Genomic DNA, 25,388 nt, shown 5'->3' with positions numbered 1-25,388 from the left:
ATTTATTTGAGAAGATTAAGGGGATAACAGAGGAGGAATGACATGCAACAACAGGATGTTGAGTTTATATGGTCAGAATCTTAGGAAGACCACCACTGTTTGATTGAGTCATTTCAGCATTTCTGGAACACAGTCTAAATGACTAAATGATTACAAGCCCAATTGCCCATTTTCTCAAAACTCCTACTTTTAGATTACAGTTTATTTCTTTCTCGTCTGATTCCTTGTGGAAACCGTTTTACTGGTTTTAGTAACTAAGTGCTGTACAAATTCTTAGACGGAATAAGATGGTTTCATAACGGTTGCTTGACCTTCCTCGCTTACCCACAAGCAGACTGGCAATGTGTGACAATGAAAGAGACAAGAAGAGAAAATGAATGACAGATAAAGAAAGTACAGAAATGATTAAATCAATAGATAAACAGGCAATGGAAATAAAGAGAGAGAGAAAGTGTTGATATAATAAATAAGCAGTGGTATTATATTGGGACAATGTATAGAAGCCTGGCTGTGTGGTGAGTTATACCAAGTGAAGGAAGTCAAGTGAAGGAGCACCTCACAGTAATGGCTCTATCGTAACGTCAGGCCCTTGAAAATAAGCAAGCAGTGATCCCCTGGGCCCTGATGAACTTTTTCCCCGATCCACAAATAGAGTGATTCGTTTTCTTTCACTTTAGACAAGACATGAGGTAATAAGACATTACACCAAATAGCGCTATAAATGAGCTTGACACTGTCGACTTCTTGGTTTAAAAATGTATTTGGGCTGAAAGAAATACAAGAAAATCATATTAACAGTAATTGCAATTGGGTATATTATAGTGAAATGGCAAACTTTTGCATTTTTTGCATCCACTTTTTTTAATTGATATTGCAATTTGTAACTTTTTGAACTTAACAGAGGTGAACAAAAGGAGGAGTGAGAACAAGCGACCATTCAAACATACAAGACTTGTAATTTGTCACAAAATGGGGAAATATTCCTTTTTAAATGATTAGACATGTCTTTCAGTACCATATTAGTTCTCTTGACATCTATGTTAATTTCATTAGTTCAGAGCTGATATGATTTTAGTAAGCTTTGTATTGAAAAACATAATTACTGAACTGGGAGCTGAGACTCTCAACACTTTGCACAATGTAGCATGACTCACGTCTCCAGGGAGTGTTTGGGAATACTATTTGTAGCTGATGCATTGACATGGACGATGTATTCTGTGTGTGTGTGTGTGTGCAGACAGATGAAGGACCAGTCGAAGAAGGTGGCCAACCTGAAACACAAGGAGCAGCTGGAGAAGAGCAGGAACGCCCAGCTGGTGGAGGACGCCAAGAAGAGAGAGGACAATCTGAACGAGAGCTCGCAGCAGATAAAGGTACGGAGGGAGGAAGTTAAAGGAGGGTTATGGGGGGGAGGAGGAGGGGTAGCGAGAGGGTGAGACAGAAAAAGTTTCTCTCCTCCTCCTTTCCATGTCCTACCTTGAATATTGTCTGCTATCACAACAAGGCTTCATCATAAAGTGACAATTGTGACAGGGAGCAGCCTGAGGCAATGTCAAACACACTCGCTGTCATGCACATGCACACGCACACATAGACAATGCAGCCTTCGCTCGGGGATTGTGTGAGAGAAGGGGTAACTAAAGAGGGTGATTGACAGGGAGAGCAGATGGGAGATGGAGAGGGGGAAAATGGTCGAAGGAGGAAAGAGGTGAGGAGGAGAGGTGATTAGAGGAGACTCAAGGGAGCCACAAACTAAACTATGAAGTGAATGCTGCGGGTTTTAAAATGCTTCCTGTGGTATGGGAGCATCTCCTAATTGTCTGCCGAGGTGTCAAGTGACCACAGGATGAAGGCGAGCCATGCGTGGGGTGACGGATGTTAATGGGGTTTTCTATAGCTTTCAGGATTTTCTACCTATGCCTTCAACTTTCCCTGACTTCTTCTTCTCCTTCTTTTTCTTCTTCTTCGTCTTCACCCTCCTCCCGCTCCTCTTCCAGTAATCGTTAACCTCAGTGGTCTCCATGATTAGAGGCAGATGAAAACACTCTTTCTGTGTGTGTATGTGTGTGTTTGTGTGTGTGTGTGTGTGTGTGTATGTGAGTGTGAGTGTATTCGCTGCCTCTAGCTATGATTGATCTTTGGTTTAAGGAGTTTGGAAGTTGTCATTTATGTGTATGAGTGTGGTTAGGAGATGAGCTGATGGCTATGTGAGTCACTCAGACTGAGGAGACCGCAGTGGTCACAACCATAACTAGCGTGTGTGTCAGTTGTAAAGCCATTCAGCATAGTTTAAGCAGCGCTGAAGGCTGCAAATGGAATGTGAGTATAACTCTGACCGTAAATTTAATTCAATACAATAAGAAGATTTAATCCAATTATAATTCATCCCAGTCTGCATAGTTAGACACCAAGTAATGCTGGATCCAGATTTGCAGCACATGTGTTGGAGATGTCCTGGAGGTTTGTTCATGGCCACCGTAATGTCTCATCCTCTCCCTCCTGTTCTGTCTCCATCACTTATTCCCTTAACCAGAAAAGTCAGTTGCCTGGCGCGAGGACAAAAAGCTCTTTATGCAGAATTCTTGTGGGGAGTTCCTGTAGTTATTTTAGTTAGAAACAGCTTCATGTGTGATTGGGAATTCCTGACAGTCCTCCGAGCCAGATGGGGATCAGATTGTCTAATTGGTGAGTCTTTCGCAGCTCCTTCCAGTCAGCGGCAAACTGGGATTAGTGTGTCCAAGGTTTTCACTCTGGGGACATGTCAAGCAGCATGTGACAGGGAAACTGACGTGATAGTCTGACAGATACGACGGATGTTATATCAAGGAACATTCAAACTGTACATGACTAAGCCAATTGATTTTACAGCTAGTGTAGGCGTAAATTAAAAGCCTCCCTAAGATTTTATTTTAAGACCCAGGATGAGAAAACTCTAGCCATAAGTCATAATAGTATATATTATAAGTATCAAGGGCTACATTTAACAATTATCTTTGGTCTGTAAAATGTTGGAAAATGGTCATCACAATCTCCCAGACATAAATAGCAGGCCAAAGACAGAAAGCAAGAAAATACTGACATTAAGAAGCTGGAGCCAATGACTGTTTGTGTTTTTAGGGATGGATGTCCATTACTTTTGTCCAAAATGAAATAACTCACTCACTGCTCACATCTTATTTAGTACAGACAGTCATGGTTGCCAGAGGATGAAGCTTACCAACACTGTGAGGTTTTAAGTACATTTGTCTACTAAACTTCTGGATGGATGGAAGCAAAACGTGGACATTCATGTTCCCCTGAAGAAGATACTAGTGTTACAATATTTCAGAGGATTTCTGCCATAACAATATTGAAAATATGACTAAATACTGTAGAGTATGTTTAGTTTAGTGCTTACAATAGCTGTTGAGCTCTTCTTGCATGCTTCTCTGCCTGAGGTGGTGAAATGAATGCATCATATTGTCCCTTCTTGTTGTCACAATCAGTTCTTGTCTTGATTTTTTTGTACACCTGATAATTTTTAATCAAACCACTTCCACACCACTAAAGTCACTCCCAGTTTTTGAACTAAACTAATTCTCCCTAGAGAGAACTAGATTAATCAGCTGTTTGCCACAGCGCTGTAACAGTTTGTGCTCTCTTCACTTTGCATCCTTTCTCTCTCCGTAGGACACCCTCCGTCAGAAGGAGGAGCGCATTGAGGAGCTGGAGGAGGCGCTGAGGGAAAGCGTTCAGATCACAGCAGAGAGGGAGGTGGTCCTCGCCCAGGAGGAGCAGGCACGCACACACTCGGAGAAACAGGTACCGTCTCTCAAAAATAAAAACGTGTCATAGTTCTGCATGTTTAAGGAGAATCCTGACCTCAAACCAGTGAATGTGTCACCCAAACCCTTCCTTAAACTCAACCCCTATCAGTTATTTACCCACACCAATGTCTCCAGTTCGGGGGATTTCCTTCGTTTCTGTCTGTCTTTGTGGGACACACAAGGAAACATACACAGACAAACATCTCTAGGTCAACATAAAACCTCTTTCTGACATAGCTAAACATTGCTGTGCCAACAGTGGCTAATGGCAGCGGCAACACACTTGCCAACTGAGCTCATTCAGGTGTGGCTCCGCGTGTGTGTTTGCCCAGTCACTCCTCATTTAGAGGAGAGGTAAATACATCCCTATTTAAAGAACAGCTTGTGTTTTGTCCGCTTCAGCCGGCAACACACAAACAGCTTCTTCTCAAATGGAGCGGGAGCCGACCACTCCAATTTGTAGTCGCTTTTATCTATATTGAGACAGTAGGTAAGCTCATAGCAGTGTTAAGGGAGGCTCAGAGGGGAAGGGTTTAGTGGATTCAACCTCAGACCAGTGGGAGTGTGTCGTTCCCCCGGGTACCAGCGACTTAACGAGGCCATAGAGATGGGAAATGTTCCTCAGAGCCTGGACGGGTTTCGACAAGTGGGAAAAAACAGCATGGACCGTATGGATGAAAACTGCCCTGTGAAAACATGGCCCGCTGTAGCTGTTGGCAGAATGGCTGGACTCCATTGTTATTGCTGCCTCGAAATGTTGGCCGTCCTCTCCGGCCTTTACTTACCGGGCTACTTCTGGACAGACACATAAAGACAGGCATGCAAACACACGTTTTACGGCTGACATCCTCGTCCATGGTGCCACAGAAGAATACATTCCAGATAGACAGACAGAACGTGGGCAAAAAAACAAGCTGATGGATGGAAGGAAATGAAGGGCAGACGGAGGGAAATTGCCCCTCTTTGCTTTGAAGAATAAAGATATAACAAGGCTGAGAAAATGAGTTTATCTTCTTTTGGAACTCACTGAACTACATTTCTATTTTAGTCAGGATCCCGAAGTCAAAAACTACGGGAAACATGTTTAAAAGGATGCTCTCGACAGCTTGGGTTTTCCTTTTGATGTAGTGATGCAACCACAAAGAAATAGCACTTTCGACATGGATAATTTGAGTCTGGGAATGTGATGCTGCTTTAATGATTTGAACAAGCAGATACAGAATATGTAACATTTCAGTAAACACTTGATGTCTTGTAAAGCATTTAAACATCTAGTCATGTGGCTTTTTTTGCACATATATAGCACAAAGTTCTCTCTTGCTGTTGTTTTTCTTGGGAAGACCATGCCGTATAGCCAGTTTCCAACTTAGCGACCTTTCTGGGTGACCAGGAACCGCTTTTAAAAAAAAACTCAGGAACATAAACTGCATTTATGCTGTTTGACTCCTTGGCCAAAAAAAAGTCCACGTTCAGGGGGTATGACGGCAGAGGAACTCTCGGGGCAGTCTTTGCGGAGCTGATCTGTCAAACACAAACCTCATGGCTGCTTCCGCTTTGTAGCTTGATTCTCACAGGTAACAAGCACCGGTTGCAACTGGCATTAAGGGCATGTTGTTCGGCAGGGTACTCAAAAAAGCAAGATACAGCGGGAGAGTGTGTGTGAATGAGCTGAGTGGACGGCAGAGGGGCAGAGGGAGGGGTGAGGCAAGAGAAACTTAACTTAAGTTTCCGTTTGTGTCATGTAACCTAAAACAGCAGGAATAAATAACCATGAAACTCTCAGGAGATTCAATTGGAGACAAGCGCTCTGGGACTTTATAGTCTCCATTTTTTTCTTCTTTTTCTTTTTTCTTTTTAATTCTGCAGTCATTTCATTGCATCCACAGTAACTACAGAGAACAACATTGTGTAAACATTGCATCACAACCGCTGCCATCCTTTTTTAATCCATTATTAGATACGTTTGCTAAATCGTCATGGTTCTTCAGATCTGATGGGAATGTGAGCAAGAGTACTTCAAAGGGACTTTTACTGTCTCATTTGGTTCCTGAGTTAAGTCCCGTGGGTTTATAGTTTCTAAGACAATTCAGCCAGAAAAGCTGGCAGGAGGACACATTACACCTCATCATGACAGTATCACCTGTTACCAATGACCCTGTTTACCTGGGGAATGTTTGCTCAAGACACAGTTGCAGAGAAGATCTGGGTCCTGTATCAGAGCGAGTGGGCCAAAGGCTTTGATTTTCACGAAAGAGAGATTGGAAGAAGTGAAGGAAAGGTGGAATAAATCACATCCAACATGTTTATCCTCCTGGAGTTGACTGTGTCTTAATTTGTTTACCGTGATTGTTCCAAGCTATCACATTTAATTTGCTGGCGATACACTGAAATGCTTCAAAAGCGCTACAAGTGGCAGCTTCAATTAGACAGAGCTGAGGCCATTTAGAGCAGGACAGGGTGCTGGAGAGCGTCCTCATGCTAAAATGCTTCAGTGAAAGGAGGAAGGAGTAGAAACGTCAGCGTGTGGTGAACGAGTGGAGATGGCAGCCAAACACTCAGCGCGGTCCTCACCCAACATCAACAACACTAACTCAGCCTTTCAGCGCAGACACATGGACAGCATAGGAATACACAACATACACACACATATTCCCCCCAACACACACACACATGCACACAAACATGGCGGAAAGAAGTGCTAACTGCTGTTTAAACAGTGCAGCGGCGCAGCACAGCGGCGCATTCAGCAGGAGCCAGATGGACGCGACGTTGGTTTTCTAACTGGAAACGTGTCCATATATAAATTGTAAATAAATATTTTTGTGTTCCCATTTTACAACTGCGTCACTGCAATTAAGCTTTCACATAATGATTTATAAAATGATGACAGAGGGAGAGACAATTTCCTCCCTTAATGAGGACGGCCTGTTCAAAGGCACACGCATTGCTTATTATAGCGTTGGCACACTCACACATGCAAATGCAGCCAAGCCAGGCACATTTACGCACAAATACACACACGCTGACTGCATATTGGTACACGCACCTTTAGTATGGAGCCACATATTGACAATGCGCACACGCATGTGTGTGTGTGTGTGTGTGTGTGTGTGTGTGTGTATGTTTGCATGTGTGAGGGACTGTCCCATGGATAGACCAAAACCACATAAAAATATACTAAACCTTTTCTGCGAGACGTGAGTCACTACAGTTAGTGTGATCGAAAGAAAGGTGTGTGTGTGTGTGTGTGTGTGTGTGTGAGTGTGAGAGAGTGTGTGTGTGACAGAGAAATGAGTCAACAGCATGACACACTCTGTCTCTTCAAAAACCAAAGACAGACGTTTTCGTCTCCAGCTTTCCGTCTTTTATTAACCAGACAATTTTGATTCTTGAACTCAGTGCACCTTCTTCTTCCTCTTTAAATAAAGCTCTTAAACACACATACGCTCGCACACACACCATACACACACACACACACACACAGCACTGAAGGGGTTGCTGTACTCCTCCAGCTCCTTCTTTTCCAGCCGGGCCTCGTCACTCCTCACCCCTCCCTGCATCCGTCCATCCTCCATCCTTCAATCTCTACATCTCCGATGTCAGCCAAAGGTCTCTCTTCCCTCCATTCCCCTCCAGTGTCTTCACTGCGCTGTCCTTATTTTACGGTCACATGTCCCCGCTTAACTCCTCTCCACTCCTTCTCTCATCCTTTCCTTTCTTTTCCTTTCCTCACGTGCCCTCCTGTACTTCAGTCATCTCCTTCTTCTCTTCCCTTTCCTTTCTTGTCCTCTCATCCTTCACTCTTCTGTGTCCTTATTTTACCCTCCTCCATCTCCTCTCCTCTCCTCTCCTGAACTGCATTTTTAACGCTGCCTGCTGCCTGCTGCCTGCTTCTATCTCTGTCATTCGTATGATTAGCATTTGTTTATCTTGCTTTCTCTCACCTGTAGCTGAACAGTTTGTCTTTTCACCTGAGCATTCTTACAACTTTCTCTTTCTCATCTCCCTTTCTCTGCTTTTACACCCTGCATGTTTGTTGTTTTCTATTATATTTCCCCCACTTATTTTTCCTCTTAATCCCCTTTGTTTTCTCTCTCCTTCCCACTGTTCATACCCACCTTCCCCTCCTTCTGTCCACCTTGGCTCTTTCTACTTTCCTTACCTCCCTTTAATTTCTCAAACTGTCTTTTGCCCCAATTTTGTATCCCTTTTTTCTCTCCCTTCACTTCTGCTTCCCTTCCACTTTTCTCTCTACTGTCCCATCTTCCTGTCTCTTTCTCTCTTTGCTCTTTTTGTACGCAGCTCTCTGACATTCCAATGCATGAGTTCACCAAAGCCGGCTTTAGGTGGTCAAAGGTAACAAAGAGTCATCACAAACCTCACCCTCCAGCTTTTTGTTGTTCATTTTATCATTTATTCATGTCTTATTCTGCCTTTTTTTCATTAGATTATTGAAATGCAGGATGGTCAGTTGAAGTTGTTCTTGGTGAGAAAAGAAATACTGAGATCTTTTAGTTAAGTAAAGGAGGAATTAAGTACTAATTCTGCAGAACCGCAGATCTCAAAAGAAGACAGAATACGGGATCAATCCAGAAAATGCATAAAACATGTTGACTATATCGAGGTTTAAATTGTTAAAAAATCTGACTTTCAGCACTACGCAGTATGTTGAAAAATTCGAGCATCCAGATACATTTAGTTGAGTGGAAAGATAGAGTAGCTGAATATGGTACATTACTGCAGCTAATGCACTTACTGTAAACTGGTACAGCTATCATGGGATATGTTTGTAAAAGGCTTCTTCCTCTGGATCAGGCCTTGGTTTGTGCTCATTTGTTCATTCATGCTGACATTCGTGCTGACATTATAGCGAACCTCCTGTACGCAGCTGACAGAAGAATCTTCTCCCAGAAGTCACTTTGCACCAGATAGACTGAATGGAGAAAAGGTTACCCATTCTCATGTTTAGCCTCTTTTCCATTTTTCATCGGCCTAAATGAAAAGACTCATATATTTTGCTTGGTCCCTGCTTCTCTGTGAGCAGCATCTGCTTTTAAAACTCATCTCATCATCAGAGTTTTTTTTTTTTATCTGATTTCTACTGATGATCTGTTTTTTTGTATCCTTGTGAATGTTTTTGTCCAACATTCTTGATCTTCGACACATCAGAGAAAGAGGGTGTACATAATAGGAAAAGTGAAAGAATTATCCAAAGAGAAGATGTGTGTGTGTGTGTGTGTGTGTGTGTGTGCGCTGATGAATTTGCGTGGGTAGCTCTGTTCAGTGTGTGTTCCCGTGTGTGTGGTTGCAGGCGAGCTCATCGTCACGCTGTGAGAAAAACAGTGACCTCGGGCATTTGGACCTCACAGACATTAAACTGACGAACTGATATACAACCACAGAGAGACTTAGATAAAATATGTATCGGAGGAGTGAAAGACAAACAAGGTAAAGGGAGAAAAGAAAACACAGAGAAGAAAAAAAATACTCGTTTGATGTTCTGGAATCGAGCAGCTCATGTAAAAACAGAGACATTATCGTGTAACATTTCAAAAGCAGAGTAGCTTGTAGATGCACAGATGGAGTCACACAAGAAAACCTATACTTGAACTCCAACATCGATATGGAAAGATAAAGCAATGAAAAAAAAAAGACATATACACAAAATACCACACTGAGTAAAAGAAGTTTGAAATCAAGATGTCAGGTTTGAAATGTCCTCCGATGTGTGTGTGTGTGTGTCAGGTGGAGGACCTGCTGCTTGCCATGGATAAGGTGAAGCAGGAACTGGAGGTGATGAAAGCCAAGCTGTCGTCAACTCAGCTCTCACTGGCAGAGAAGGAAGGTCACCTGACCGCCCTGCGAGCCGAGAGGCGGAAGCACCTGGAGGAGGTCCTGGAGATGAAGTAAGAACAGAAAAACACGCGTTTTATTACTCTTATTTATGTTAACTTTGACGGGTGCAAACTCAGTCAGCCGTTTGTCATGTCTTCAAAGACACACCACTGACAGAACACAAAGTAGAACATTTTTTAAGGCAATTTCTTTGATAACACATGTCACTATTTAACAACTGGCCCACAATCCATTATAGTAAAGTAGACATATTGTGCTTTTGCATGTTCCCCCTTTGCTGTAGTGTGTTATATGTTCTTGCTCCTGGAGTGTCTGAAACAGCTCGTCAGTAGCTCTGCCTTTAATTCAGTTACTTCTTCACATCCCATTACATCACCATGTCACACACTTGCGTAATTTATGACTACATTCACTGTAGAAGTGAAGCTAACTGGTAGCTGAAAACATGATGGAGCCGACCAGAGACACGATGAACGGCTCAGGCGTGTGTGAACTAACCGATCAAAGCAGAATTAAGTATGTAAACCCGAATTCGTAGTAACCCAGAATATAATTATCAATTATCAACTGACATTATCAACAGCATGTTGGCATGCTAAACAGCTCAGTTGTCCTGTCTGTAATACCACTTTGTTTTTGCAAGAAGCCATAGTCGGAGAGCTACCTTTTGTTAGTGCAAGAAATGAACAAAATAAACACACAAAATATCGAGAGATTATGTACTTTTACTTCTGTTTTCTTGACTAAACAGAAAAATACATTTCTACACCTCCTGAGTTCAAAATTCTCCCTCTTACTGTACTAAGACAGGGCTCATTTTCTCATTAACTCATCATAAAACAAAAACAATTCAAACAGGACACAAGCTAAATAAAACTCATCATAACTGTCTCGGTTTGTCTTTCTGCCTAACGCTTGGCTATGGACAGTCACTTGAACTTACAACCAATTCTAATTGGGATTCCCTTCCCTGTGTAGTTTCTCCTTCACTTTCTGTGTATACAGGTTAACCTTTCCAACCCAGTGTCAGGTACTCTTATTTCTAAAAGACACGACCTTTAACTCTTTCCCTGAAATTAGCAACTCTTATGATATCTACAGCAGTTTCCCATGTCGCTCCAGTGTTCCAGGAAGGTGGTCGCCCCTCACATTGACTTGATCTTCACCCGACACCTCATCAACGCTCTCTCTCCTCTTACTTCCTGTCTTTACCTCTCCTTCTTTTATCTCCTCTCTCTTTCTCCCCGCACTTTAAAGCCATAGAAGTAAGTAGTGTGTTAATGCAATAACCATGTACTGCTGCCCAGCTCTTCATGTGATTGATCACATCCACAGACACCCGCACACACTCATGCACACACTGTAACTCAGCGTAAATTTTAATGTAATTTTAATAGATGGGTTTGGATTTTAAGTGCAGCTAAGAGGAGTCCAGCAGTCCGACGATTCTGTGTGTTTTCTGCTGTTTTACATCCTCACTGAGACCCTGCAATGAGGCCTAATTTAGTGGAACGACGCTTTGGGCTGAAATAGAAGCCAAGGATAATGTCCGTGTTAGCATGTCCTGCGTGTTTAAACACGCTGTGGGACTATCTTTTACTGTGGCATCATGGGAAAAATAAGTGCATGTGCTGTGATTTAATTTTCCTTCACTCTGTCCTCTGAGTTTTTCTACCAAGTTTGAATTCTTTTGTGTTTGAGAGCAAGACAGAAAGAGAGTGTGTGTGTGTGTGTGTGTTTGTGTCCGTCCAGCAGCCTGTCCATTCACAGGCCAGGTGAGCAAGTTATTGGCCGTTTTATCGCCGTGGTAACGACCCGTGCCATTATTACAAGCATCAGCGCTTCAGAATGCGTGGCTGTGTTTTTGTACGTGAATTTGCATGTGTGAGCGTGCGTGTGTGCAAGCACTTCACGATTGATTTATTGGCTGCCGATGTGCCCAACGTTGCTTTTAAGCAAAATACAGGCGCCATGTTGAATATTTGTGCAACAGGAACATTCATGAGTGGACAGACACATCCATTCTTACTTCATGTACCTGCACATACAAAAATAGACCACACAGATCCACAACAACAAATTACAAATAGACACGGACCACCCTACACACATGTAGATTAGATTTAAGTTTCACCAGTGAGCAGTTTCAGTCTTTGCCCTCGTTTAACTTTGCTATTTATGCATACATGTGTGCATATGTGTATAAATCCATTGTGGTTAACATCACTACTAAACTCTAGCCACCACTGAATCCCAACGCTGTGGTGTGAATGTGTGTTTCCATGCACCGTTCACAGACGATCGTCTCTGGTGTTTCTGTAATAGATAACTGCACCTTAAACGTTCTGTCCTGAAGCAAAGAATATATAACTTATATGTGATTTATGTGACGTCTTTCATTTGACTTAAAAGTCCTATATTGTAGAAAGTTCATTTACCATGTCTGACTATATACTATGTTGATAGATGTTACTCTAACAGAGTGTTTTGTTGCCTTTTGGAGCAGCTTTAACTGACCTATAAAATAATACAATCTGCATCACACATTGCCAAGTGGTAAATAAATCCCCATTTTTTCCTTAGTTTGAATCATAAAAACCTCTGGCAGTAGGTGTTACAAAGGTGTGTCTGTACTTTTTCCTTCTTGTGTGAAACAGTATTTCTACCTCACCAGTATTGATTGTTTAAGATATTATTTATTTACTGTTGGCACAGTGGACCTCATTGGCCCATGGTTTGTTTGTGGGTTACCAACACCCACTTTTTCTGCTGTTTTTCACCTGTATGCTTGCTGTTTTCTAATCAAAAGTAGCTCCAGTGTCTCACACACTGGAAATCCCATGACTCGCCTCCAGCTCCTTTTTGCATTCATATGTGATTATTTGACAACCTTCTGAAAAAAATACAACACTTTGGCTCTGCTTTGCATAATACATGGTATTTTTCAGGCGGCAGTAGAATATTCTTCCCACATATTTGGGTTATTGTGTGTTTTTGTGTCTGTTCCCCCTTCAGTGGAAAGGTTAGATGTTTCAGGTAGCTGCTGGCTGTCTGGCGGTGAGTTATGCACATTACGCCATTGCTCGTATTTTTCACAAGACATTGGGGTTTGGTCAGCAAATACGTCATTTGTCTCTGGCTTTCTCCCACATGTAAAACACGAGATGTTTAAGGTGGCTGCGTCCTGTGCGTCCATATATCTTAGTGTAATGCACATGAAACTGTCTCTGCGCACACGGGCTGCCGTAACTCTTCAGGGTTTGATGTCTGATTTGTTGCCCAGTTTTACATCGGTGTAAGGTTTAATGTTACTGTAAGACATGATATACGATACGGCATGTAGCAGAGGTTTCTGGGACTGAATATATTAACACACACACTCACTCAGCTCCCATGCAGCTGGAATATGACATTCTGTCTCGCTTTCTCGCCTTCTTCCCTGTCCTTCTCCTATTGCTTTGAACACACACACGCACTCACACACACACTGTAAAATACTTGTGTGAGTGTCTATCTATCTTTGTGCCACAGTTTTCACCATCTGGTTATATATGTCTTCTTTATTCCAACACTTTGCTAACCCTCAGTCCCTGATGTATATTCTTAATGTGTGTGTAATTGTGTGTGTGTGTGTCCAATGAACACATATATACCATCTTCACACGTATAGTACAACCAATCAAAAACATGTAAATGCACCACGCTCATCTGCAGTGTGAAAATACACAAATAGAGCTACACATAGATACACACATCTGCCTTTCCCAGTCTTTCCCACTGATAAATCATCTGCAGCGACCTTCATACACACACACAAACACACACCCTCGTAAAAGACACACACACACAGACATATTTTCTTTGTGATATACGTACATTAAATATGCACACGCTCGTTTTCCTCCCAGCTTCATGTGTGCTTGTGGGCATGTGTGTTGTCATGTGTTTGTACAGTTCGGAGTGTGCGTGTGTGTGTGTGTGTGTCGCAGCCAGCTGGAGGAATGTGCTGACAGTGTGTGTGTAACAGCAGGGCGTCAGGTCTGAAATCCCAATCTGGATGAATTAAAGCCTATTTTACTCTCCGCTGTTCTGCTTTACTGACATTTAACACACATCTCTACTTCAGTCTGCTGCTGTTTCATACACACATTTATGTCCCTCCGGTACAGGTTTGTGTTCGGATCACTTTATTTTGTAACTTTATTTTTTCGAGAGTATTTTAGAAGTAGAGATCGGGAGAATACGTTTTTGAAACTACTTGTTTTTTGCTTCAAAAGTTTTTAAAATCTCTGCAGGATACAACAGCATCAATCCTTAGACCCTTGATTTGAAAAAAGAAGAACTTCACCCTAAATAACCCTTCGAGGGGTTGTAATAAAAGGATCATCTGCAAATTTTTGCTAATTTTGTGTTTTTACCATGATGACGAATGCTTGAAAAAATGTCTCTGCAACCCACACTGCAATCACGTTGTAATCTAAGATGATCTCTCGTAAATATTTGCAAACTCTTTCCCCTCTGGTGAATTTGTAGCAGCTTTCCTCAAAAAGTAGTTTTCAAGCATGTCATTGCCTTTGCCTGAGAAGCTCAGCTCACGGCATAAACATGCCTAAAAAAATTCAACAAATATCTTCACTTTCCTCTCTGAACTTAATGGAAATCACATGGTTTGTTGTGAATACTGCAACCAGTAGTGATTGGATTTGTAGAAACTTTTTTTCAAACAGTGGTTTCCAACCATGTCATTTGCTTTGCCTGAGAGACTCAGTTCAAGGTAAGAACATGCCAAACAACTTTATAGAAAACATATCCCATCACATCATGTATTGTGAATATTGTAACCAGCAGTCAGTGAATTTAGAGTAACTTTTCTCAAACAGTTGTTTTCAAACACGTCATGCAGTGTTGCCTGAAAGACGGTGTTCAGGGTTCCCCCCAGAATCGTTGCATATTTTGAACAGAACTTCGTTTGATGACAAATCAACACAATTTACAGTAATGGTTGTGGTTTGGATTATTTCTTATATGATTTTTGTAAATTTATTGATTTAGTAAATGTTGATTATTTCAGCCACAAGATTACAAAATAATTGAAGAACCACTATGAGTGATATGATATGATGTGATGTAGAGCAAAAATAATATAATCCCTTTGCATGAGTTCGAAAGCATTCTTCATGTGTTTTACTCGTTAGGACACCCTCATCCAAAACCATGAGGAAAAATTCATTTAAAAAGGAGGTACAGCAAATAATTCTCGATTTCAAAGCAGTCAGTTGAATTAGTGTGAATATCGCTGACGGTTTGGATGTGATATGAGAATGTCTGGACAAGAGATGAGGTCAGAGAAAAGAAGATGGACAGGAGAGGAGAAGACACAAAGTAAGGAGAAGGAACGCGAGGAAAGAGGTCAGGGCGAGAGTTATAAATCTGTTTTTGGTGTGGGGGGGGCAGTAGGAGGATAATAAAATGGAAGAACAGAAGAAGAAATGTTTTTATGGGGGAGAGAAAAGGAGGGAAAGCAAAGAGGAGAAAGACAGCTGTCCAACAACAACTAAGTCGAGCCAACAAAACTGCGTGATATCCGAAGAAATTATATTTCCTCCGTCTCAGTCTCCCTCGCTCCTTCCGTTAATCCATCACTCTTTCAGACTTCAGCATATACTGAATGTATAACCACTTACGTTATGTCCTCCTCCCTTGCATTTGTGCAGTATCACTTCTCATCGTTTACACAAAAATCTTGGCTAATTTATTGGTCATTATTTTTAGCAGGCAACATTTTTATGAGCAATCAGAATTCATCTGTTGCAGCGAATGTTCTCAAACATAAAACAGCGAGACACTGATTTCTGTTTATTTGCAAGGTAGTTATGGAGATAACATTAATGATGCTCAATAAGGCCGTTTATTACAAAAGAAAACACACATGTGTCACAAGGAAAAGAGCCAGTAGAGAAAAAAAAAAGGTTCCTGATGCATGTTAGCAATTTTTTTTCGTTTGCCTTTGCAAATGGCCAATGCTGCGAGCAACAGGGAACAAAATGAGACACATTACACATTACTTACTCACATTACTTGTGATCGCTTTAGTCAGGAAATAAAACATGATATTTAAGTTGTTTTCTCTGTGTGAAGGAGGCTGCCTCGGGCTGTGAGAAATCCGATAGTGTAATTGTGTTGTGATTCATTGAAGTGTTCTATATAAACCTGCCAGCAGTGTCAAAATCTGTTCACTGGAACAGGATCTTTCATACAACCAATCACCATTTTTGTTTACAATAACTTCCAGGTTGAAATTCTCTCTGTCGTGTAGCTGAAATACAATTTAATCGTATTTTTTCATGTTATTTCAAGGTGATTGCATCCCATTCATCTAAAACCAAAACAGCCTCTATAAATGTGGACGTCTAGATCAAGGTCTAGGTGAATTCCCAGTGACCAAAACAACATATATCATTAAAAAAATCATGACTGTTGCAGCGTACCAGCGACAGGCGTACCGGGCTTCAGTCATATGATACACTTGTGTCTGCGCTATGTAACATCAGTGAGAGGGTAGGATCACATACACGTTTACTTCAACATACAACATTTCAAAACATAACACTGTTATGACATAATGGGTTTTGTTTGAAGTTGCACCCTACATTACGTCTGACAAATAGTTACAGACCTGGGATTCGTATTTACAACAGCGGTGTTGCACTCAGAAACTGCAGGGGGCTCCCAGTTGCACAAAAGGCCAAGTTCTGCATACTGTTGCTTTAAATTACGTAAATAAATTACATACTGGTTAAAATCCTTTTTTTTGTTTTACCCGCTGACATCCTCTTTATGGGGTTGCTTTTTAGATGATCCACTAGACTTCCTCCTTTGCTGCTGTTATACTAACTACAGTCACTAGAGGTTGCCATCTAACAATACCTATGGCTCACCGCTTTTACGGTGGCGCTGTGTGATCATTTTGGCGATGAGGACGGGCTGTCAAATATTCATATTTGATACTGTAATGAAATAACAACAATAATAATTGGCAGGTGAAATAATTTACCTGTTGGGCCACAAAAAAGTGATGAAGAAAATTACTGCTTGACTCTACCTTACATTGCCAATAGTAGTTGGTCCAACTGGCAGTGAGGTGTTGCTGCTGGGTAGAATTGGTTTCTCAACGATGGTAGCAAAGCACAGCAGTAAGGTTGGATCTGTTGGACCACCATCTATATAAATTACAGTTACGTCTGAAAATGACAACAGATATAAACAAGTTTGTTGTTGTCACATGACTCCAGCTGACTACCTGAAGGTGACTGACGTTAGCTAGACGTCACAGTGATGGATCTATTCTCCCAAAACTTAATATCAAAGGGAAAGCTTTTAGTGGACAGTTTGAGTCGATTTACTCACAAACACTGTGTTTTGCACCCATATACACAATTAGACTATAAAGAAACTATTTGGAGAAACACCAAGCTGCTGCGCTGTCTTCAGCCTCCTGCAGTGAGAGCTTGGATGATGCCTCAAGGTGAACACTATAAATTCAATTTATTTCTCTTTTGCTGCTCTGCTCTTTGTTTTATCTCCCAGCCGGACTCCCTTTTACCCTCAAACCTCTCCCCGTATCCCTCCCTTCATTCCTACCATCCCTCCTTCCCTCCATTCCTTCATCAACCTTTATCCTTTATATCCTTCCTGCTTTCCTTTCCTCCCCCACCTCTTTCAATCCATCCCTCCATTCTGAGCCAGAGTCAGTCTGGGAACATCATTATTGCCTGATTTCTGTCTGTCAGGCTGTATTTCTAACTGTCTACCTGTGTCTTCACTGTTGTCTCTACATACTGCAACTAATCAATTGTGTGTGTGAGTGAGTGTGTGTGTTTGCATGTTTCTGCTTGTGTGCATGCAGTTAAAGATGCTATTTTCAATGGAACAACAGCTCTGCTCATCACAGCTGGAAATCCATCACTAACAATGTGACTGCGCGCACACAAATGCACGCGCGCACACACACACACACACACACAGCTATCCCATCAGTAACGTTAGAAGTACATGTTGCCTTCAGAAATAAGGCACACACTCGTACACACTCAGTCACTTACAAAACCAGATGAGACAGCATGACTGCTTAGAAGCTTTTGCTCCCAGAGGAATGCTTGGAGATGTATACCCACACACACACACACACACACACACACACACACAGACAGACAGACACACACACACACACACAGACAGACACACACACTCTCACACACACATGCATGAAAATACATCCTCCCACACAAACGCATGTACACATACTTATGGTGTGCTGCCATAAGCCAGAAACAAGCGCTTTGATCCCTTCAGACAGCAATGAGATTAATCCACAGTGTGCCAAAGCAAGTGTGTGTGTGTGTGTGTGTGTGTGTGTGTGTGTGTGTGTGTGTGTGTGTGTGTGTGTGTGTGTGTGTGTGTGTGTGTGTGTATTTGTTATGTGTGTATGACAGACATGTTGAGAGCTTAGTATGACAAAAGGGGGCACGCCGTTTTGACACTTAGTCTTACAAGCTCAAATCAGGGCGCCTCGCTTTCCGTCTCTCTCTTTTCTCTCCATTTTTCTCGCGCCCTCTGCGCTTGCCTTTCTTGCCCTCTTCTCTCTGGCTCTGCCTGTCTTCTTCTGATTTTTTTTTCCTCTTCTCCCCTGTGAGAGATTGAATCAGGAAAATAGAAGCAATAAAAAAGACGTGCCGCAGTTAGACGTTGTATTCAAATAACAGGGTTTCTGAAAGTCCCTGAAACCATGCAAACCAGTGATCTTCGTCTGAATATACAGCAGAGAAAAAGAGAGAAAGTCTCCTTTTATAGTGCTGACTCTTCTTTATTGTAATTGCGTGTATAATCTGCACATGTATAATAGAACTCTCACACCAATTAAGCACACTGGATTGAGCTGAATCAGAGGAGGATTTAAAACAGGCACGGGGAGCAGAGAACAAGAGCGAAAATGCTCAGAAAGATGGACGAGAACCAAACACATCAGAACAAAAAGAAACAAGTGGGGAGAAAGAACAGATAAAGGAAAAAAGGATGCGGCAAAACTCTAAACTCGCCTGTTTTCCTCGGCTGATTACAGGTTATGCTTGCCAGGCCATCAAACAGATCATTAAACAGCAATTAAAGAGGGAGAGGGAGCAATAAAAGGGAAAACATATCAAAAAGTAGAAAACAAAACATTCTTTTTTTTTATTTGAAGCCTCTGATTGTATGTTACAAGTGCCAAACGATTACATTTCTATTCTGGAAGTAATAAAACCGTAGTAGACAGACAGGCAGAGGATAACAGGTCAGACTAAAGACAGATTGATACTCTGAAGAAGACAGAAAGATGCTGAGTAAGAAAGATGTCAGATGGAACGAGAGAAAGGTAGACTTATAACCCGACGGCTCTCATGTCAGCGGTGTAATCACAGTTATAAATTACTGCACAACTACAATGTGAAGAAGCTGTTTCCATTTTAAGCCTTTATCCTCCTTAATGGTAAAGTTGGCTCACAGTGAGGCGTTCAAGTCAACGGATACACACAGGGAAGAAAGAAACTGATCACATGAACGTACGAGATAAGTGAAATGAAACAATGGATTATTTCTCAGCCAAACTGAATTAAGTCAATCATCTGGCTTTTATTTTGTCCTGAAAATAGCAATGTTAGCTGTTAAAGATAATGAAAACAATTGTCATTTTATAGTCTTTTGTTGCAACTAACCATGGCTGTCATCAGTGTTGCGTCCCACCAGTGTGAGAACTTCCTGTGAAACTCATTACTGAAGCCCTGCAGTATGTAAAACACAGATTATTTGGTTATTTTCCCACTGTAAAGTACTTTATTTGAAACAAGATAGAAGCAGATAGAAAAACTCGAATCCACCTGTGTACAATTTAAACATGATAATTTGTGGCTGCATTTAGTCATGATTCTATGGAAATGCAAATATAAGGCTGATAGTTTGATATGTATTTTTATTTTTATTTTTATTTTATTTGTATTTTTTATTTTGATTGCTGTTTTTGAGATATGTCAGTTTTAAGAGTAGAGGCCAATGGCTGCTTGAAAGGCGAATTAAAATACATTCAAACACCACAAAAATGGTCGCAAAAGGGAAGAAATCACTGGTATGGTGCATTATATCCTTATTCGACCTTGGTGGCTGGATTATAACTGCTGACGGTTGCACGAATTTGTGTCTGTGGGGTTATGTGCTGTAAACATTTGGCTACCAAGGTGCTCCATTTGCTGGTGTTTTTTATTGAAACATGTGACTTGAACTACTATCTACTGAAGAGACAGATGATCGCAGCAGAGGAAAACATCTGATTAACAGCAAGGAGACAGCATCATTGTTTTCCAGTTTGAGGTTTGACAGCCGCTATTTGTCTTGATGCACCCAACTAGGGTAACATTAGTGGATGGAAATGCACGTTATTTGTCAGGGAAACCTGTCTATGGAAAGGAACTAGAACGTTATTAACCGTACGGATCGATCTGCTTCTTAATCTTTATAAAGAGAACGTTCATGGTGTTGACTCTGGATGGTGATCAATGAGGCAACAAGCACTTCTTTTTGAGCATCACTGACGCCTTTGCTTAAGTTTACTGCGTCTGAAAAAGGTGTGAAGTTGCGATTCTGACCAGCAGGCAGGAGAGCGAAGCAGCACCACGGGGGAGAGTGTATAGATACAGTAGATCGACAGGAACACATTTGTTGCTCTCACGTTGTCAAATCAAGCGAAAATATTTTTTAAAGATCCTCTTTCATCAGCGTTCGGGAGTCGCAGGTGTCCATTACTGTGACTGGTTTGTGTTGACAGATTGTAAGCAGATGTTTGGTCTCCGTGGCACAGCGCAGAAATGGATTTACTGTAAAGGAGCAGAGTGAAGACAAAGCAGCAAATTTAGTCACACTTCTCAAAGTCTGCGAGTGTGTGTGCGTGTGTGTGCGTGTGTGTGTGTGTGTGTGTGTGGTCCCATGGAAAGAGCAAACTCCCGCAGACCATGGATAATGCATTTTTACACCTTTCTTATTAGTCACAGTGTGTGTGTTTAAATGTGTGTGTGTGAGAGAGAAACAGAGACGGAGAAAGGGTGAGGGAGCGAGCGAAGAGGAGAGCGTGTTTTTTCAAGAGAAAAAAGGGGAAATGTGTCAAGAACAGATCCTCATTCTGTCATGCAGTAGTCCCACCTGCCCTCCTCTGTCTCTCTCCCTCTCCCCCTCTCACCGCCTTTGTCTCTCTGCCTCCCATTCCACTCCCTCTCTCCCCCCCTCATGTCTCTTTGATTTGTTTTCCCTCCAAATCCTCCAGTTATTTTATTCCCTTCCCTGTCAATGCTGTTTCTTTCTGTGTGTGTGTGTTTGTGTGTGTGTGCGTGTGTGTGTGTGTAAGCCTTCTCGCTGTCTTTCTTTAAGCCTCTCTGATGTACAACAGCTCCTTGAGGGAAGCTTTTCTCTCCCTCTCAAACACACACACACACATGCACTTTCTCTCTTATCCTATGCACCAGCTTTAACCTATTTTCCTAACGCTCCCTTCCTCGCACCCTCTCACTTTTTCCAGTTCTCTCCGAGGGTCTCTCGTCCTGTCTTCTCTCTGTACTAAATCATTCATATCCAGTGTCTCTGACCCACTTCCACTATAGTTTAAGACACACACACACACACACACACACACACACACACACACACACACACACACTCAGCTTTCAAAAAGATCTCACCAAAAATCCTGCCGTTCTCCGCATGTTATTGTACATTATACAGTGGGCTACTTTAATCTATGCAGTGTCAGTCAAAGATAAAGCAAAGTTTCTGCTAAATCAGGACCTTTCTGCTGCTGTGTGCACATTTTCTACTCTTCTCACTTTCTCAATAAACAAGTAAACTTTCCAGATCAGTAAACACATTTTGTTTTTTTGGCATTGAATAAAAGCCTAAAGGGAATCTTTAACTGTAATTCCCGATGATCATTTTTATCATTATTCTGCGCTTTCACCGTCCCATTATCCCTTTGATGTGCTTGGCTTAAAGTAGCCCTCGAGAACAATTTCAAAGTTTTGAATGCAGTTAACGACTGCTGTAGGTGTCGATCATTTTCTCTAATAACTCCTGTTATAATCTAGTGAAAGTGAGGCTTTGCGTTGGCGGGAGGGAGCAGCCGTAAAATGGTTTACTATAAACTAAAGCTTTATTGGCTGTCTATGCTTTGATGGTGCACACATGGCAGAGCAGCACTGACAAATGTTTCATAAAACCCTCTCTGATGTGTGCGTCCACGGCCCTGTGTTTTCTCTTGTAGGGCTATAAACCCACGTGAGCGTGTTTGTGTGTGATGCAGCTAGAGGCATTAGACTCTCAGAACACTTTCTTTCAAGATGCACTTGACTCCGTGCCAGATACATACACTGTATGTTAATATAGTCAGCTGGGTTTGTATGTTAAATGGTATATAAAACTTCTGAATTAACATTTTTCTATCCTCACTATTATGAGCTGTGAGGCATAGCAGCAGTCCACACCTCAAAAGTGTGTGTGTGTGTGAGAGAGAGAGAGAGAGAGAGAGAGAGAGAGAGAGAGAGAGAGAGAGAGAGAGAGAGAGAGAGAGAGAGAGAGAGAGAGAGAGAGAGAGAGAGAGAGAGAGAGAGAGAGAGAGAGAGAGAGAGAGAGAGAGAGAGAGAGAGAGAGAGAGAGAGAGAGAGAGAGAGAGAGAGAGAGAGAGAGAGAGAGAGCGCACAGAGTAGATGAGAATAGGCAGGGGGGCCAAGTACTTGCTGGTTATCTGCCCCAAGACAGAAGCTGTCAGCTGGGAGAGAAATACTACTCTGCAGGGCTCACTCTGGAGACTCGGAGAGTAAACTAGTAGAGCTGTGTGTGTGTGTGTGTGTGTGTGTGTGTGTGTGAGAGAGAGAGAGAGAGTGAGAGAGAAAGAAAGAAGAAAGAGAGCGAGAGGGAGACAGAGAGACTTGAAGAGAGTCAAGACAGAAGAAGGAATTAGCAATGGATTTAATTTTACATCCATGCGTACAAGTAGATTATGCACAGTCAGAAGCACCAAAGCTTGTCATCGTTGTGTGTGTGTTTGTGTGTGTGTGTGTGTGTGTTTGTGTGTGTGTGTGTGTGTGTGTGTGTGTGTGTGTGTGTGTGTGTGTGTGCGTGCGTGTGCATGTGCGTGTGAGGTCTCTCGATGAAAAAGCCGCCTGATTATCAAGCAAATCACTGACAGAAAGGAAAAGATAGAGAATGTTTAAGGAGAGAAAACAAGGATAAAAGAAAGAATGAAGGATAAAAACGCCTGTGTGTGTGTGTGTGTGCGTGTGTGTGTGTGTGCACGCCTGCAGGCAGCATTAGCTACCACTGAGAGCCAGCTGTGCCCTCCTGTTCCTCCACTCCTTTTTCTGTAAAAAAACTTTTGATAGAATTCAGTTATTCAAAATATTCCACACAACCTTTCTCTCCTTCTCCTTCTGGACCGGATTCAAGACTGTGCTTGTACTGCGTGCATGCGACTGTGCTAAGTTTGTCACCCTGCTGATATTAAGTTGGAATTTCATTCGTTTCAGTTCAACTTTTTAAATTAGTTCTTTTACTATAACTTGTTGTGATGAAATAAATGAAGGATAAATAAAGGACTGTAGAATAATCACACCATCTTTACTTAGATCGGTTCCCTATGAGCTTTACTTTCTCTTTACGCAATTTTGTCTGCAGCCTGACCAAATCTCACATGAAAATGTCGACTTGATTCAGGGAACAACCCTGTCTGCTTTCATGCCTTTTTTATAGACTAAATTAATGTTTATTCTTCTAGTGTTTTCTTATAACCTGATGCCAACCTGCACTGTAATTATTACTTTTGGTGTGAATTAAAACATTATGACAGTTTCTCTTTACCTCTTCAGTGAACATTCATCTCTCTTCTGTCTTTGTTTTCAAAGTGATAGAGGTAATTTCTCCACAGAAATTTGGAAACAAATGGACTGTTACCCATGTTGTTGGTAATTGCTTGGCTCTGAGGAAAACAGAAAGGGAGCCAGTTGTCTTTGCAACTGCTGTGCCAACAGTAATACCACTTGGGAATGCTAAGCAATGATACTGGAGAAATTGTCTGTTTTGCCATTAAAGCTACAGAAGGCATTATTAATTCAGGTATGGACCAAAATCTGTAATTGTTCCATCAGAAAAAACAAACTCATATCAAGCTGAAACACTGTGCTTACAGTGCATGTATACGTGGTTCTCATTGACGCATCCGTGGTATTGTTCTCTCAGGATCATCAGGTCTTTTGCATGTTTTAAACATCTTGTATCTTCCCCCAAGCAACTCAGCTGAGGCTAAACTGACCTCAGGTGGCCACATCCCTTAATCCCTATAGCTGTAGCATAAATAAACTTAATATTACAAACTTATACAAATTTAATACAGTGATTCTTTTATGCTGTATCTTAGCACCCCATTAGTGTTATAATTTTGGTTCTGATTTGCAGGTTCTTTGATCTTCTGATCACACATCTCAGACCTGCCCTGTCCAGTCACTGCTGCTTAATTCCACATAATTAAGGCTTATATCAGCTGAAATAGGCTGAATATGTCTGAATGAAATGAAAAGACAGCAACCAAAGCTCATTCAGTTTTATTTGTTTTAAAGCAAACCAAAGCGCACAGCTTTCATCATTACAGTAAATATGATAATCACATTTTTCTAAATCCCCCGTCGCCAGCCTCTCGCCTCAGAGCTCACTCAGTTTCCTGACTTTGGCCGATGAGGGTAGAAAGCCTTCCGCAGCATCTAGCTAGCGTTAGTCTAGAATAAGGGTTTTTGTGGATGCAAACCTCCCTTCACAGAAATGAGGTCGCGCTTGACACGCACCACGTCCTGCAGGGGTTAAAGAGTAAACTCTGGCGTCCTCCGAGCAGCCTCCTGTGTAACCAGAGCAGACAGTGTCAGGGAAAACAATGGAGGGCTGCTTCGTCCAGTCGGAAAGAGAGAGCAGAGAGAGAGAGGGGATTATTTCTAAAATAGCTCTGTGTTTGTCTTAGACAGACACTGGCCAATGTCACACTGGGCAGAATCTACGTTACACACACACACAGACACACACACACACGCTCTTACACACATGTATGCGCTGGATAAAGCCCTGAATACACACAGACAACTTGTGAACATGCACACACACTGAAATGCGCATGAAGTACATCCTTATGAGTGCACACGCACCTACAGGAAGACATGCTGTCATAAACACAGACATACAACTGTCACTTGAACACGCACACACGCACACACACTGTAGATTGCAGTAGAGGGTGACAGCATGAAAGAGATAATGCAGCACACACGGGAAGCTGCTTTGGTGTGTGTGTAGAAATATGTGTGTGATCTAAGACCAGGCATTAGTGTTTCTGATAAAGTGAGGGGCCTTAAGTGGTTAAAGGAAGGAGAGAGCCTCAGCGTGTGTGTGTGCATGTGTGTGTGTGTGTGTCGGGGTTGGGGTCAGGTGCCTGGTGCGTTTGTGTGTGTCTGCTTATTATCGGCCTTGTCGCACAGCCGATGACATCATGGCACACGACTGCCGAACAACGGAAAGAATGCCTCCTGTCTTCTTTACAGACGGAGAGAGAGAAGAGGTGGGGAGATAGAACATGTGATGAGGGATGGAGGTGAAGAGAAAGGGATGAGAAATTCACAG

At 42.0% G+C, this 25,388-nt stretch overlaps 1 protein-coding gene across 6 annotated transcripts in view; it reads left to right on the top strand.

Annotated features, from left to right (window-relative positions):
• LOC119032634 (ELKS/Rab6-interacting/CAST family member 1-like) overlaps positions 1-25,388 on the top strand; it is a 124,931-nt gene that overhangs the window by 59,915 nt on the left and 39,628 nt on the right. For all 6 annotated transcript variants that reach the window (XM_037122052.1, XM_037122051.1, XM_037122050.1 and 3 more), the window contains 3 exons: positions 1,238-1,373; positions 3,670-3,801; positions 9,552-9,712. In XM_037122052.1, coding sequence (XP_036977947.1) covers positions 1,238-1,373; positions 3,670-3,801; positions 9,552-9,712 — 429 coding nt within the window. The remainder of the gene's footprint in view (positions 1-1,237; positions 1,374-3,669; positions 3,802-9,551; positions 9,713-25,388) is intronic.

This window comes from Acanthopagrus latus, chromosome 14, assembly GCF_904848185.1.
Source record: "Acanthopagrus latus isolate v.2019 chromosome 14, fAcaLat1.1, whole genome shotgun sequence".
Taxonomy (NCBI): domain Eukaryota; kingdom Metazoa; phylum Chordata; class Actinopteri; order Spariformes; family Sparidae; genus Acanthopagrus; species Acanthopagrus latus.
Note: the sequence above shows the minus strand (reverse complement) of the source record. Positions and strands in the feature narration are given on the sequence as shown.